The sequence below is a fragment of the Carassius auratus genome, unplaced genomic scaffold (assembly GCF_003368295.1).
Source record: "Carassius auratus strain Wakin unplaced genomic scaffold, ASM336829v1 scaf_tig00214366, whole genome shotgun sequence".
In the NCBI taxonomy this organism is placed as follows: domain Eukaryota; kingdom Metazoa; phylum Chordata; class Actinopteri; order Cypriniformes; family Cyprinidae; genus Carassius; species Carassius auratus.
This window is the reverse complement of record NW_020527633.1, coordinates 7,415-20,248: the sequence shown is the minus strand read 5'-3', so window position 1 is coordinate 20,248 and position 12,834 is coordinate 7,415. Positions and strand designations below refer to the sequence as shown.

Genomic DNA, 12,834 nt, shown 5'->3' with positions numbered 1-12,834 from the left:
CAGACTTTCATTCTATATATTTAGACTTCATATTTATGGCAAGCGTTCAGGAATAATTATATTTATAAATTAGTCTGATATATAATAGAATGAAAGTCTGAATATAATGAATGAAATCTGATAATATAAAATGAAGTCTGAATATATAGAATGAAAGTCTGAATATATAGAATTAAAATCTGAATATATAAAATGAAAGTCTGAATATATAAATGAAAATGTCTGAATATATAAAATGAAAGTCTGAATATATAAAATGAAAGTCTGAATATATAAAATGAAAGTCTGAATATATAAAATGAAAATCTGAATATATAGAATGAAAATCTGAATATATAAAATGAAAGTCTGAATATATAAAATTAATGTCTGAATATATAAAATGAAAATCTGAATATATAAATGAAAGTCTGAATATATAAAATAATGTCTGAATATATAAAATTAATGTCTGAATATATAAATAATGTCTGAATATATAAAATGAAAATCTGAATATATAGAATGAAAGTCTGAATATATAAAATGAATGTCTGAATATATAAAATAATGTCTGAATATATAAAATGAAAATCTGAATATATAGAATGAAGTCTGAATATATAGAATGAATGTCTGAATATATAAAATGAAAGTCTGAATATATAGAATGAAATTCTGAATATATAAAATGAATGCCTGAATATATAGAATAAAAGTCTAAATTTATGTGAAAGTGTGAATATGTGAAAAGAAAGTGTACATTTGTCAATTCTCACTGAATAATGTGTAGCTTGTTTTAGCCTTTTGAATTGTGATTCATTTAAAATGTCATTCACTGAAATTTTCCAATACTTTCATGAGCTACAAGACTTTTTTGCAAGAGTGGGTCATACTCCAAACAACATAAACAATTTGGAGTCTACATCACGTCATCTCGAGGATCATATTTCCATCCTTGCAACATTCTTAGCAGTTATCGGCAGACATGTTCAACCAAAATGTTGCTGAAAGAACCTTATGCATCATTCTCGAAGGAATTTATGAATCTCTTAGGGAAATGTTGGCTGAAATAGTCCTCCAGGAAGAAGCTGATACACAAGTGTATGGTAGAAGTGCACATTCTTCATCACAGAGAGGAAGGCTGAGGTGAGTGATGATAATTGATTGTACTTTAGGCTCTTTGCAAGTTGCAAACAAAATAATTAATACAAGTTATGCATTAACACTTTGTGAATTAGCACATTTTTGTTATTTTGTTTTTTTCTCATTTGAGGTACAACATATCAGCTGCTCTATTGATTCACATGCGGGACTTAGGATTTAGCTGGATGGCCATATCACGAATGTTGTCTGTAAACATTCGAACACTGTACAACCACAGGAGACAACTTGGTTTAGTGGACTATGGGACTTTCACAAACATTTCAAATGATGATCTAGATCGTCATATTACTGAGGTTCTTCAACAAACCCCTGGATCAGGAGAGACATACATCACTGGTAGTTTGAGGGGAAGAGGGATCAGAGTTCCGCGATGGCGAGTGCGAGAGCGTTTAAGAATCATAGATCCAGTGGGAAGAGTCTTAAGAGGACGAAGGGCTATTCAACGGAGGGTCTACAATGTCTCTGTCCCAAATCAATTGTGGTATGTGTTTTGTAAATTTGTAATTACTCTCTAGCTGGTTAATGAAGCAAGATTGCTGCTGTTGTAAAAATCAAAAAGAAAAAGTGAGATAATGCAACATAAAAAAAAGTATAAGCATGAAAAAAAAAAAACATGATATTTAGATTAATTAATAAATTATTTATATTATATTATTTATTTATATTTCTAACAACAGTTTTTTGGCAAGAAAAAGACAACAAAGCCAAAAAGTTTAACTTTGATGTGGTTTATAAAAATAAGAATAATGATAATAATAACTATAATAATAACTAGGAATTCCAGAAGCCTTAGTCTGGATCCAACCCTAAATGAAGAATCAAATACCTGAGAAGAGAAGATGCAAACCATCAGAAAACATACAGAATTACCAAAATTTGCCTATATAATTTGCATATATAAATGTATTGTAGAAACTTGATTTGCTGTTCTGCAAGAGGTATGACAGAATACATTAGTTACTGATCAGCTGTTACTTCAATAATTACTTAATAGTTATACAGTAAGAAATAGTATTTTAGTTTAGAAAATTTAGAAAATGTGAGATACCGATACATAAAAAAAAAGTAAATGTATAAACAGGAAGGAGGAAAAACATTATTGAGAATGTGTTATTTATTTATTTTTCACAAAAGCTTTTTGGCAAGAAAAAGACAAAAAAAGTTACACTTTGATCCAATGTGGTTTATAATAATATAAATAATCCTTATTTCAGGCATATTGACACAAACCACAAGTTAAATCCATGGGGATTCGTGTTTCACGGTGGAGTTGATGGCTATAGCCGCTGTATTACCTACCTGAGATGTTGCACGGACAACAGAGCATCAACTGCCTTGCAACTTTTCCAAAATGCAGTGGATCTGTTTGGACTCCCACAACATGTCAGGGGTGATGCAGGTAGTGAGAATATTGATGTTGCAAGGTTTATGATTGAGAATCGAGGGGCAAACAGAGGAAGCTTTATGGTTGGTTGTAGTGTTCATAATCAACGCATCGAAAGATTGTGGGCAGAACTTAACAGGGTGGTGTCAGCTTATTTTAAAGATCTTTTCCTTTTCATGGAAAATGTTGGCATTTTAGATAGCAACAACCCACTTCACATTACGGCCCTTCATCATGTTTACCTTCCAAGAATAAACAGATCTGTTGATGAGTTTATAAGCCAGTGGAACCACCATAGTTTAAGGACAATGGAAAGCCACTCCCCACTGCAACTTTGGACTGCTGGAATGCTCCAACTTCCTGAAAATCAAGGACCACTCAATATTGCGCATGTGCAAAGACCTTATGATCATCGCCGGTGTCATCCTGAGTTAATCACAGTAAATCCCTTGACTGACGATGGAAATCATGGAATAGAACTTTTTGTCGCAGCATGTAACTTGCTTGAAATAAATACTTAGTCTGCGAAGTAATTTTGGTAATGTTTATCACATTGAAGTTATTGTGGTGACAGAAAAAGGCATTAGCATGTAAAATTATGATTTAAAAACAAAATACACTTTTCTTTCACAATGAACCATTGAACATTATTACCATATAAATAGTGTATATTATATGATGCATCCTTGTAAACGTTGTAACATAACCCTGTTGTTCAAGGTGAAACCTGTATTTTAAGTTATTAAATACATTCATTTTATGTAGTTTTGTGTAGTGTAATTTTGTAACTACAGTATATTATATAAAATGAGAATAAATGTTACATTAAAAGGTCTTGGATGCACAAGTCTCACCACTGTAGACACACAAAAAAATATAAGCCAGTGCACAAAAAGTAAGAACAGAAAAACATTTATTTAAAAGAAAGCCATACACAGCCTATAAAGAAATAACAATTCTGTCATAACAATGAAACCGGGGAACATGGCTGTTCAGGTTAGAAGATTGGAACATATAGCTTGAAATACATCTTAAAATGTAATGAAGAACTTCAATTTCTTTTATTGTTTTTTCATTTGTTGTTACAGTAAATACAGAATGTTGGTATCAATGAATAACATAGTGAAATAACAGCAATAGCATAAACAATCTAACATAACTCAAGCTCTACATGCCTTGAAAATATTACCTCTCACGCTCTTCCAAATCCTGGTGAATTGCGTATTGCAAAATCCATGTCAGATCTGAAAGCAGTGTACACTGCATGAACTGGTATGCGTAGAATATTTTCACAAGTATTGGCCACTGGAAATCGGGAACAGGTAATGAACTCAAGTCTTGGCTTTGGAGAGAAACCCAGTGCTGGAATGCTGTCACATCCAGTGAAGAAAACAAGAACATCCTCCAGAGAGACATTGTTTTCAACTGTAAAACAACAAAAAAGAGTACCACATGTCTATGTTAAATGATACCACTGGAGTAATGCAAAATTGTTATAAGAGTAGTTATATTTGAAAGGGTTGCTCATAATGTCACATGCAACACTAACAACAGTCTGGTGAGTATAAAGAGCCATTTAGCAGAATAAAAGATAGGAGTTGGTGAAGACTGTAGCAAATAATCTTTCTCCAAGCCTCTGTGTATAAGGCAAGGTTCAAAAAGAAATGATTGATTGAGTCAGTGTGGAAGAACTTGACTGGTCTGCATAAAGCTAACTCCAAATCCCAGCTGAACATCTCTGGTGTGACTTTAAATGTGGACCTTGAGCCAAAAACTCATCACCAAACACCAGTGGTGTTTTTTTAACCTTGCCTTATACACAAGCATTGCCATGTTAGAATAGAAAGGGTCCTGTCCAAACTGTTGCTATAAAATTAGAAGCACAAAATTTCCTACAATATCATTTTATACTTTAATATTAAGATTTGCACTCATGGATATTACTAAAGAAGTCATACCTGTTCATTGAAAGGGGATGACCCAATACTTTTGGCAAAATTAGCTTTAAATGTTATATTAATGAATTTATAGTACATAAACACCAATTCAAACATTGCAATATAAATATATATTTTTTCCACCATTGTCATGTACCACTATGATGGAGCCAAAAACAATTTTGAAAATAACGGATTGCGTTGAAACCTGTATGAAATACTAAACTTACTTTCAGCATCCTGAAGATAGTCTTGCCAGAAAGCCAGGGTCCGGCACTCTGCTTGAAATGCATTACTCCCTCTTTCAGAATGAATGATTTGGAAGAGATTCTCCACATCATTTGCGGTTAAGGCCTTTTCAGCCTTCACAAAAAGGCACTTTGACTGAACAGGATAGTTTTGGAGAGCATCTAGGACACCCAGAGACGTTAAGCCATCTCTGAACCTAATAAAAAGGAAACACGCTGTAATGTGTAGTTTATGTGATTTGAAACATGTAGCACTAGTATTTTTCATTTTTAATTAGATGAGGTTCCACAATGAATTATTATGTCCACCTGTACTGGTGCACTATAAAATGGAAGTTGAGGTCAATCATAAAATTTTCTTATACTGTAGGCACACTTTGTTAGCAACTCAAAAACTTTTTTTTGTACATGCTTTCCTCTTCTATCTCTTGTATTTCTGCTATTTTACAGCCATTAAACTATATTAAATTTTTCTGACAAAGTACAATTACATTATGTGTTCATATATAAACATACCTTTCAAATGGTGCACGGGTCCGCTGAAGGACATACCAATGAGCCAGATCCAAAGCAGTCTCCTGTTTGTTTTCCAGTGTTATGCGTACATTGTGACCAGCAAGACTGATTAAGCTAGCAGCCTGTTCAACTGCATCTTGTAGTTGTGAATCAGTCTGGGCCTGTAAGATCTAAAAATATATACAAAAAAACAACATTGTTTGAATGAAGATATACAACTATTAGCTGTAACGTCAATGTTAATGAGTGCATGCAAAAATAATAATTTATCAAAATACAATATAATTAAAGTAAAATATGCCTACCGACTGCAACTGTGACTTTGTTTCTTCATCAGTAATATCTTCAATTTTGACCTTTACATTGTCAGGGCCCTTTTGAAGACACTCATACATAAGTTCAGACAGGAAACATGGACTCTGCCCCCCATGGGCAATTGACATTGCCATGATCTGGCCAGCATAGAAGTATGCATTGTCTTTCATCGCTATTATCAAATGAAATTAAAACATCATTGTCATTGTAAGTACAACATTTGAAGATTCTTACATTTCCTACTAAATCATTTCAGGTACAACATATTTAGGAATCCAAAATAAATCCTTTACTTGACATCAATATGAATTTATAAGTAGTGTACCTTTGGAGTTGCATGTGAGGACTTTAGCATTAGATGGTCCTTCAAAGATGCCAATTTTGTCCTTGATTTCATGTAGACAGAGTCGGAAAAACTCCCGAGTAGGTCCTCCATTGTCCACAGCACCCTCAGATGTTCCATAGTCATCAGTAAACTTAACATCCACCTTCTTCTCGGGTGAAAAATTGGATCTGCCCATTGCTCTGGATGTTCCATCCCACACATTTCTTCTTATGATATTGAACCGTACAATGCTGTCATTATTTACTCTCGAACCAATCTGCTCCATTATTCTCTCTAAAGTCATCCTTGAATCACTGAAACAATAATAAACAATAAAATAATACAAAAATGACAATGGTAACTCGCCCATTATATGAAACATACAAAAATTATATATTTTTATTTTATATATTTTATACACTTTTACACCATGATTTAAACAACAATTAAATGAAAACAATATTATAAATATTGCTGAAACAATAACCACAGAAAAGATTTGATATGAGATAAAGAAAAAAACAACATTGTGCACACATAAATATATTTCTGAACCATTTAGGTGGTAGCCTGTTTATTGTTACGAGTCTAGAAAATTAAGCTATTGCTATGATACATTAGAATTAAAAATTTCTACATAACATCTTCTACTGACCTCTCATTTGTGCTGGACTCTAAGGACCTTGATATGGCTTCCTGGAGATCAGCGTCATCAGAGAGGTATTCTTCCTCAAATAGGTCAAGGTATGTACTAAAAAAATTTATATATCAATATTTTATAATGAACAATGTTTAAGTACATATATGATGTTAACAGAAATAGCTGCATTACTACAGGACAAATAACATCCTAGATGTAATATTAACATTGTCTACTGCTGAGTGACTATTCTAACACAAAATTGTTAGAATACTAATTGTTATTGTAAACAAGGCCTACTGACGTTAAACCCTGACCATGACAATCCTGTATAAAAAGAACATGTACCTGTAGGTTGTGCTGGGTGCATTGGTTTGGGTGGGACTATGGGATGCCTCAGAGGTGTTGCTAGCAGAGAAGCATGGTGTGTGTCCAGTGTCACTGATAGTGGGACCAATCGAAAAGATGTTGGTGTAGCCACTAGAGATGACAGATGTTCCACTAGACAAGGTAGGAGTCTCATCAATAGTAATGGCAGCAGCAACAGAAGACATGGTGAGGTTGTCAGCTGAGATGGGTGGTGCATTGGTGCAAATATCTTTAGTGTCAATACACCAAATAACTTCATCTCCACCAGAGATGGAAGGGGTATTACTGGAGAGACACTGGACTTCAACAGTGGAGATGGCTGAAACAACTTCTTTGGAAATATCAGGCACACTACCAATGACTGTAAAAACAAGGAAAAATAGTTGGGTTAATTTTTTATTAGGATTTCACTTATATGAGAGTGTTAGCAACAGAACACATTTATATCTTCAACATTACATTATGTAGTAGATTTAAAATAAAAATGAAAAAGTATTTACCACATTTGTCAGGATCCAATGTTTCTTTGAAATCATTCTTGTTTGTGTTGCTACTGTCTTCATCAGAACATGACTGTCAATTGAAGCAAATAAATAAATTTATAATAATAATTTTAGTAAATGTATGCTAACCAATACACTATGCTAACAACAAAGCAAACATTTGTTTTAATTGTCACAACATACTAGTACCAAAGTAAAATACAGTTTTGCCATTGTCCCCTGTTATATACAGTACTGTGCAAAAGTCAAATATAGTATTTTCACATATTTTTATATAGGAAGTATTGTTTACGTTTCTTTTGACATTAATTGTAATAATCCATTGTAATTTATGTCTCTTGGTGTTATATTAGACAGCAACTTGTCTTTAGAAAATCATAATTCCCATGTTACAAAAACAGCATTCTTCCATCTTAGAAACATTGCCAAGCTACGAAACATGTGTAAAGCATGTGTTTCTGATGCAGAAAATCTAGTTCATGCATTTATGACCTCTAGACTGGACTATTGTAATGCACTTCTAGGTGGTTGTCCTCCTTTGTCAATAAACAAGCTACAGGTAGTCCAAAATGCAGCAGCTAGAGTCCTTACCAGGTCAAGAAAATATGATCATATTACCCCAATTTTACAGTCTCTGCCCTGGCTACCTATTAAGTTCCATATCAGTTACAAATGATCATTACTTACCTACAAGGCCCTAAATGGTTTAGCTCCTGCATACCTAACTAGCCTTCTACCACGTTACAACCCATCACGCTCCCTAAGGTCACAAAAGCTGGACTTTTGGTAGTTCCTAGGATAACAAAGTCCACTAAAGGAGGCAGAGCTTTTTCACATTTGGCTCCCAAACTCTGGAATAGCCTTCCTGATAATGTTCGGGGTTCAGACACACTCTCTCTGTTTAAATCTAGATTAAAAACGCATCTCTTTCGCCAAGTATTCGAATAATGTATCTTTAATTGTGAGTGTAGTTGCATCTGATCAAATGCACATTTTTATTCTTTAGCTTAGGTTAAAATAATGCTATGCTAATGATGTCTCTATTTGTTTCTATGTTTTGCCACAGGATTTACATCCCATGGTAACTAGGATTTACACAAGCTCCAGTCTGGATCCAGAACACCTGAGAAGAGATGATGCTGACCCTCAGAGGATGTCAGATGATGCTACCTTGAATCAACAAACAGAACTAACAAATATTGCTACAAGTGTGACTGCATCATATAATAATTATTAAAGCTGCAGTAGGGAACTTTTGTAAAAATATATTTTTTACATATTTGTTAAACCTGTCATTATGTCCTGACAGTAGTATATGAGACAGATAATCTGTGAAAATCGGAGCTGTGGTCCGTAACTTTGTTTGTGTTCAAAATGTAGAAAAATTTATATAATAAGCGAGTACACCATGAATCCATTTTCCAAACCGTGTTTTTAGCTTGTCCTGAAACACTAGGGTACACCTATAATAAGTGTTTATATTCTATTTTAGATTGCTTCGGGGGTACCGCGGCGGAGTAACCCAGTACCTTTGTGATTCTTCATAGACATAAACAGAGAGAAGTAGTTCCGGCTACGATGTTCTTCCGCAAGACGCAAGCAGTTCTGTTTATTAGCCGCTAGAGCATCAAAAGTTCCCTACCGCAGCTTTAATTATTAATAATATTAATAATGTTCATCATCTGTCTGACTACGTCTATGTAATTTTTCTACAAATCCTCTCATACGTGCACAAACTGAGAGTCACCACTTATAAGCTACTACTAAATGTTGTAGAAACATAATTTTCTGTAACGTTGCTTTGTAACGATTTGGATTGTAAAAAGCACTATACAAATAAACTTGAATTGAATTGAATTGAATTATGTATGCACAAGGAGTCTAACAACATCCGGTGCGCCACAAAGAGATGTGATCTCACATCACCAAGTCCATGTGCGATTGGAGAAAAAGAAGAAACCAGAAGACTAAATCCAGAAGAACTATGGCAACATCTCAAATATGCTTGAAGAAAGATCTAACAAAAAAGCTGTAAATTTTGGATGCTTGCAAAAATAATGAAAAAATGTAATTTAACAATTAACTACTATTAACTAAATCATATTAAAGTTTGTGTTTCAACAGCTTTAGTCCTTGGTACACTTGCAAGTAGTTTTGCAGGTGAGTTTCTTCAAGCATCTTCGAGGTGTTGTCACAGTTCTTCTGGATTTAGTCTGTCTCAGTTCATTCATGTAATCACAGATGCACTTGATGATGGTGAGTTCAGATCTCTGTGTGGTGCAGACCAACTGTTGTCCTTGTGCAAACAAAAGTCTAATTTGATTATTACACTTAATGTCAAAAGAAATGTTTTGAAATATGAATTGATATTTCCTATATACACACCACAGCAAAATATATTAATAACTGGCTTATAGCAATTTTTGGAGGCTGAAAATACTAGGGTGCCTAAGAATTTTGACAATACTGTAATTTAAAATAAATAAATAAATATTCTGCACTACTTACAGATTCTTTCTCTTCACTTAAAATGACCTTGTCAGGCCTGACATAAATGGACTTCTGATGAAAAAGTTTTTTCAGAAGGTCTCCACCTAAAGTCTGTTTGGAAGTCAGGGATGGCTCCACTAATTTGTTGTGGCACGACATCAAGATTTGTAATCTGACGAAATAAAAAGCACACTGTATATGAAACTTATTTTGAAGCTAGAAAACCATACAACAGTACATGGAAAGGTATGGTTACAAAACACCATTTGTCTACACATTCAAATTTTTATACTCTCAGTTTATCAGTTGGTCAGTTAATATAAATTTAAAAGAATTAGATATTTACAACCATAATGTATTGACAAAATCCAATATTTTGTTAATTTTGTTACATATCACAACAAGGGATATTTATCAAAGCACATTATATTACTAGTATTACTGCAAAAATATAAAATAAGTAATAAATGTGATTAAACACAGCTAACGTTTACCTGCATCCCTCCACAACTGGCTGGAAGGCTGATGTTATAGTCTGCATAACTTTGTCGGCGTCCCAGTCACAGCCAAATTCTAAGGCAGATTTGATATGACCATTTTCAAAAAGCCAAGCTTTCTTGGCACGCCTTGGCACATGTGTAGATGTATGGTCTGGCAGGAGAATAACTTCTTTGGTGAAAGACTGAGCCACCGGACGTAAACTGCCTAGTGCCTGAAACCTTAACATTAAAGAAAATCAACATATTCAATTCAATTAAATATGTATGTACTTTATATTAAGTTATCTTTTCTGTTTATAAATTGGAAGCTGTGTTAAATGAATTTATTGTAAACTGTAGTTGATATTAAGAATTATTTTTCTCTCTCTCTAGTTTATAGACAACATTTGTGCACAACCATATGTCATTACTACAGCAGTGAAACACCCAAAGACTACTAATTCCAAAGTTTAACTACTTAAGCCTCATTAATGTATATTACATTTAAAGATGTACAGTTGTCTACATCTGAAATCATACTTAACACATTTCACCGATATTTCTGAATTTTGCTATGACAAAAACTCTTATCACTTCCAATTAATTTTGTTCTTACCTCTTATGTCTAGGGCCCTTTCGAGTGAACGGGCGAAGATTGTAGATAGCTGTGGGTGGTCCCTGTGAGGTAGAAGGCATGTTTCTTTCTGTAATGTTTGCTTGATGAGCAGGAACGTCCTGGGCTGTGAAGTTCAGCGCATTCGCTCTTCCGCGGTGAAATAGCGAATACATTTCTTCATCAGTAGAACGATGTTGAGTACGGTTGCCAGTATTTTGGCCCGTACACGCATTCGCCAGGGTGTTAATTAGATGATCGTTACTTAAAATTGCTGCTACTAAATTTCGTGCGGACTCGCTCATTGCTCAAAATGTGTAAAATAGTAGATGAATAACACAAGATGGCGCTGATAACATCAGATTTTCAGACATTCGTTTTATATATTCAGACTTTCAATCTATATATTCAGAAATTCGTTTTATATATTCAGACTGTCATATTCAGGCTTTCATTCTATATACTCAGAAATTCGTTTTATATATTCAGACTTTCATTCTATATATTCAGACTTTCATTCCATATATTCAGAAATTCGTTTTATATATTCATACTTCCATTCTATATATTCCGAAATTTGTTTTATATATTCAGACTTTCATTCTATATATTCAGACTTTCATTCCATATATTCAGAAATTCGTTTTATATATTCATACTTCCATTCTATATATTCAGAAATTCGTTTTATATATTCATACTTCCATTCTATATATTCAGAAATTCGTTTTATATATTCATACTTCCATTCTATATATTCAGAAATTCGTTTTATATATTCATACTTCCATTCTATATATTCAGAAATTCGTTTTATATATTCATACTTCCATTCTATATATTCCGAAATTTGTTTTATATATTCAGACTTTCATTCTATATATTCAGACTTTCATTCCATATATTCAGAAATTCGTTTTATATATTCATACTTCCATTCTATATATTCAGAAATTCGTTTTATATATTCATACTTCCATTCTATATATTCAGAAATTCGTTTTATATATTCATACTTCCATTCTATATATTCAGAAATTCGTTTTATATATTCATACTTCCATTCTATATATTCAGAAATTTGTTTTATATATTCAGACTTTCATTCCATATATTTAGACTTTCATTATATATTCAGACTTTCATTCCATATATTCAGACTTTCATTTTATATATTCAGACTTTCATTATATATTCAGCTTTTCATTCTATATATATTCAAACTTTCATTCTATATATTCAGACTTCATATTATAAATATAATTATTTCCTGAACGGCTTGCCATACATATTATAAATATAATTATTTCCTGAACGGCTTGCCATATATATATATATATGGAATTATATATATATATATATATATATATATATATATATATATATATATATATATATATATATATATATATATACATATATATTCTTTTTCCAAACATATCTAAAATTAACATATTTAAAATCATATTTTTGTTGAGATTTGAGTAATCTCATTTTGTATTCTATGAAATGACAAAAATTTCCATCATGTAATGACATCATCACCCAATGACATCACAACATCATTTAGCAACTTTTAGCAACAAATCAACCTGCCTTTAGCAACTTGCCCTGAAAATTAGTTGGCAACACTGCTGCCCACAAAACTCAACGGTACTCCCAATAAGATTTCTATCAGAGTCTGTGCAATCCGGAGTTTCACATGAGGGCGAAAAAATTCCCCACACAGATTTCACTGCATGCTCAAGTTGATCATGCATATTCGACCAAAAGAAAGATGCTGAGCTTGAAAAATGAAATATTTCTGAACTGTGCTTCATACACCTCTATACTATTGACAATGGCACTTAAACAATCTAGAATGAGGTG

The 12,834-nt window shown here is 32.9% G+C and overlaps 2 protein-coding genes across 2 annotated transcripts; one reads left to right on the top strand and one right to left on the bottom strand.

The window, feature by feature from the left end:
• Positions 1–1,039: 1,039 nt before the first annotated feature.
• Positions 1,040–3,051, top strand: LOC113091927 (uncharacterized). Its single transcript, XM_026257609.1, has 3 exons — positions 1,040–1,128; positions 1,256–1,627; positions 2,361–3,051. Exons 1-3 carry the CDS (start codon positions 1,040–1,042, stop codon positions 3,049–3,051), a joined length of 1,152 nt encoding a protein of 383 aa, XP_026113394.1.
• Positions 3,052–3,548: 497 nt separating this feature from the next.
• On the bottom strand, positions 3,549–11,141 carry LOC113091926 (G2/M phase-specific E3 ubiquitin-protein ligase-like). Its single transcript, XM_026257608.1, has 10 exons — positions 10,969–11,141; positions 9,892–10,045; positions 7,381–7,453; positions 6,860–7,241; positions 6,527–6,622; positions 5,872–6,185; positions 5,537–5,718; positions 5,232–5,401; positions 4,698–4,912; positions 3,549–3,955 (listed from the first exon to the last, which is right to left on the bottom strand). The coding sequence occupies exons 1-10, from the start codon at positions 11,139–11,141 to the stop codon at positions 3,723–3,725; spliced, it is 1,992 nt and encodes a 663-aa protein (XP_026113393.1). The 3' UTR covers positions 3,549–3,722.
• Between the last annotated feature and the right edge of the window lie 1,693 nt (positions 11,142–12,834).

What these genes read in the sequence shown, in the direction of transcription:
- LOC113091927 (XM_026257609.1), top strand. Translation starts at nt 1,040, where the DNA reads ATGTTGGCTGAAATAGTCCTCCAGGAAGAAGCTGATACACAAGTGTAT. An exon ending in TCACAGAGAGGAAGGCTGAG is followed by an intron (nt 1,129 to 1,255) that starts GTGAGTGATGAT and finishes TTCTCATTTGAG; the next exon opens with GTACAACATATCAGCTGCTC. An exon ending in TCTGTCCCAAATCAATTGTG is followed by an intron (nt 1,628 to 2,360) that starts GTATGTGTTTTG and finishes TCCTTATTTCAG; the next exon opens with GCATATTGACACAAACCACA.
- LOC113091926 (XM_026257608.1), bottom strand. Translation starts at nt 11,141, where the DNA reads ATGTATTCGCTATTTCACCGCGGAAGAGCGAATGCGCTGAACTTCACA. An exon ending in CCTCACATGCAACTCCAAAG is followed by an intron (nt 5,719 to 5,871) that starts GTACACTACTTA and finishes ATTTGATAATAG; the next exon opens with CGATGAAAGACAATGCATAC. An exon ending in CAAAGTCACAGTTGCAGTCG is followed by an intron (nt 5,402 to 5,536) that starts GTAGGCATATTT and finishes ATATATTTTTAG; the next exon opens with ATCTTACAGGCCCAGACTGA.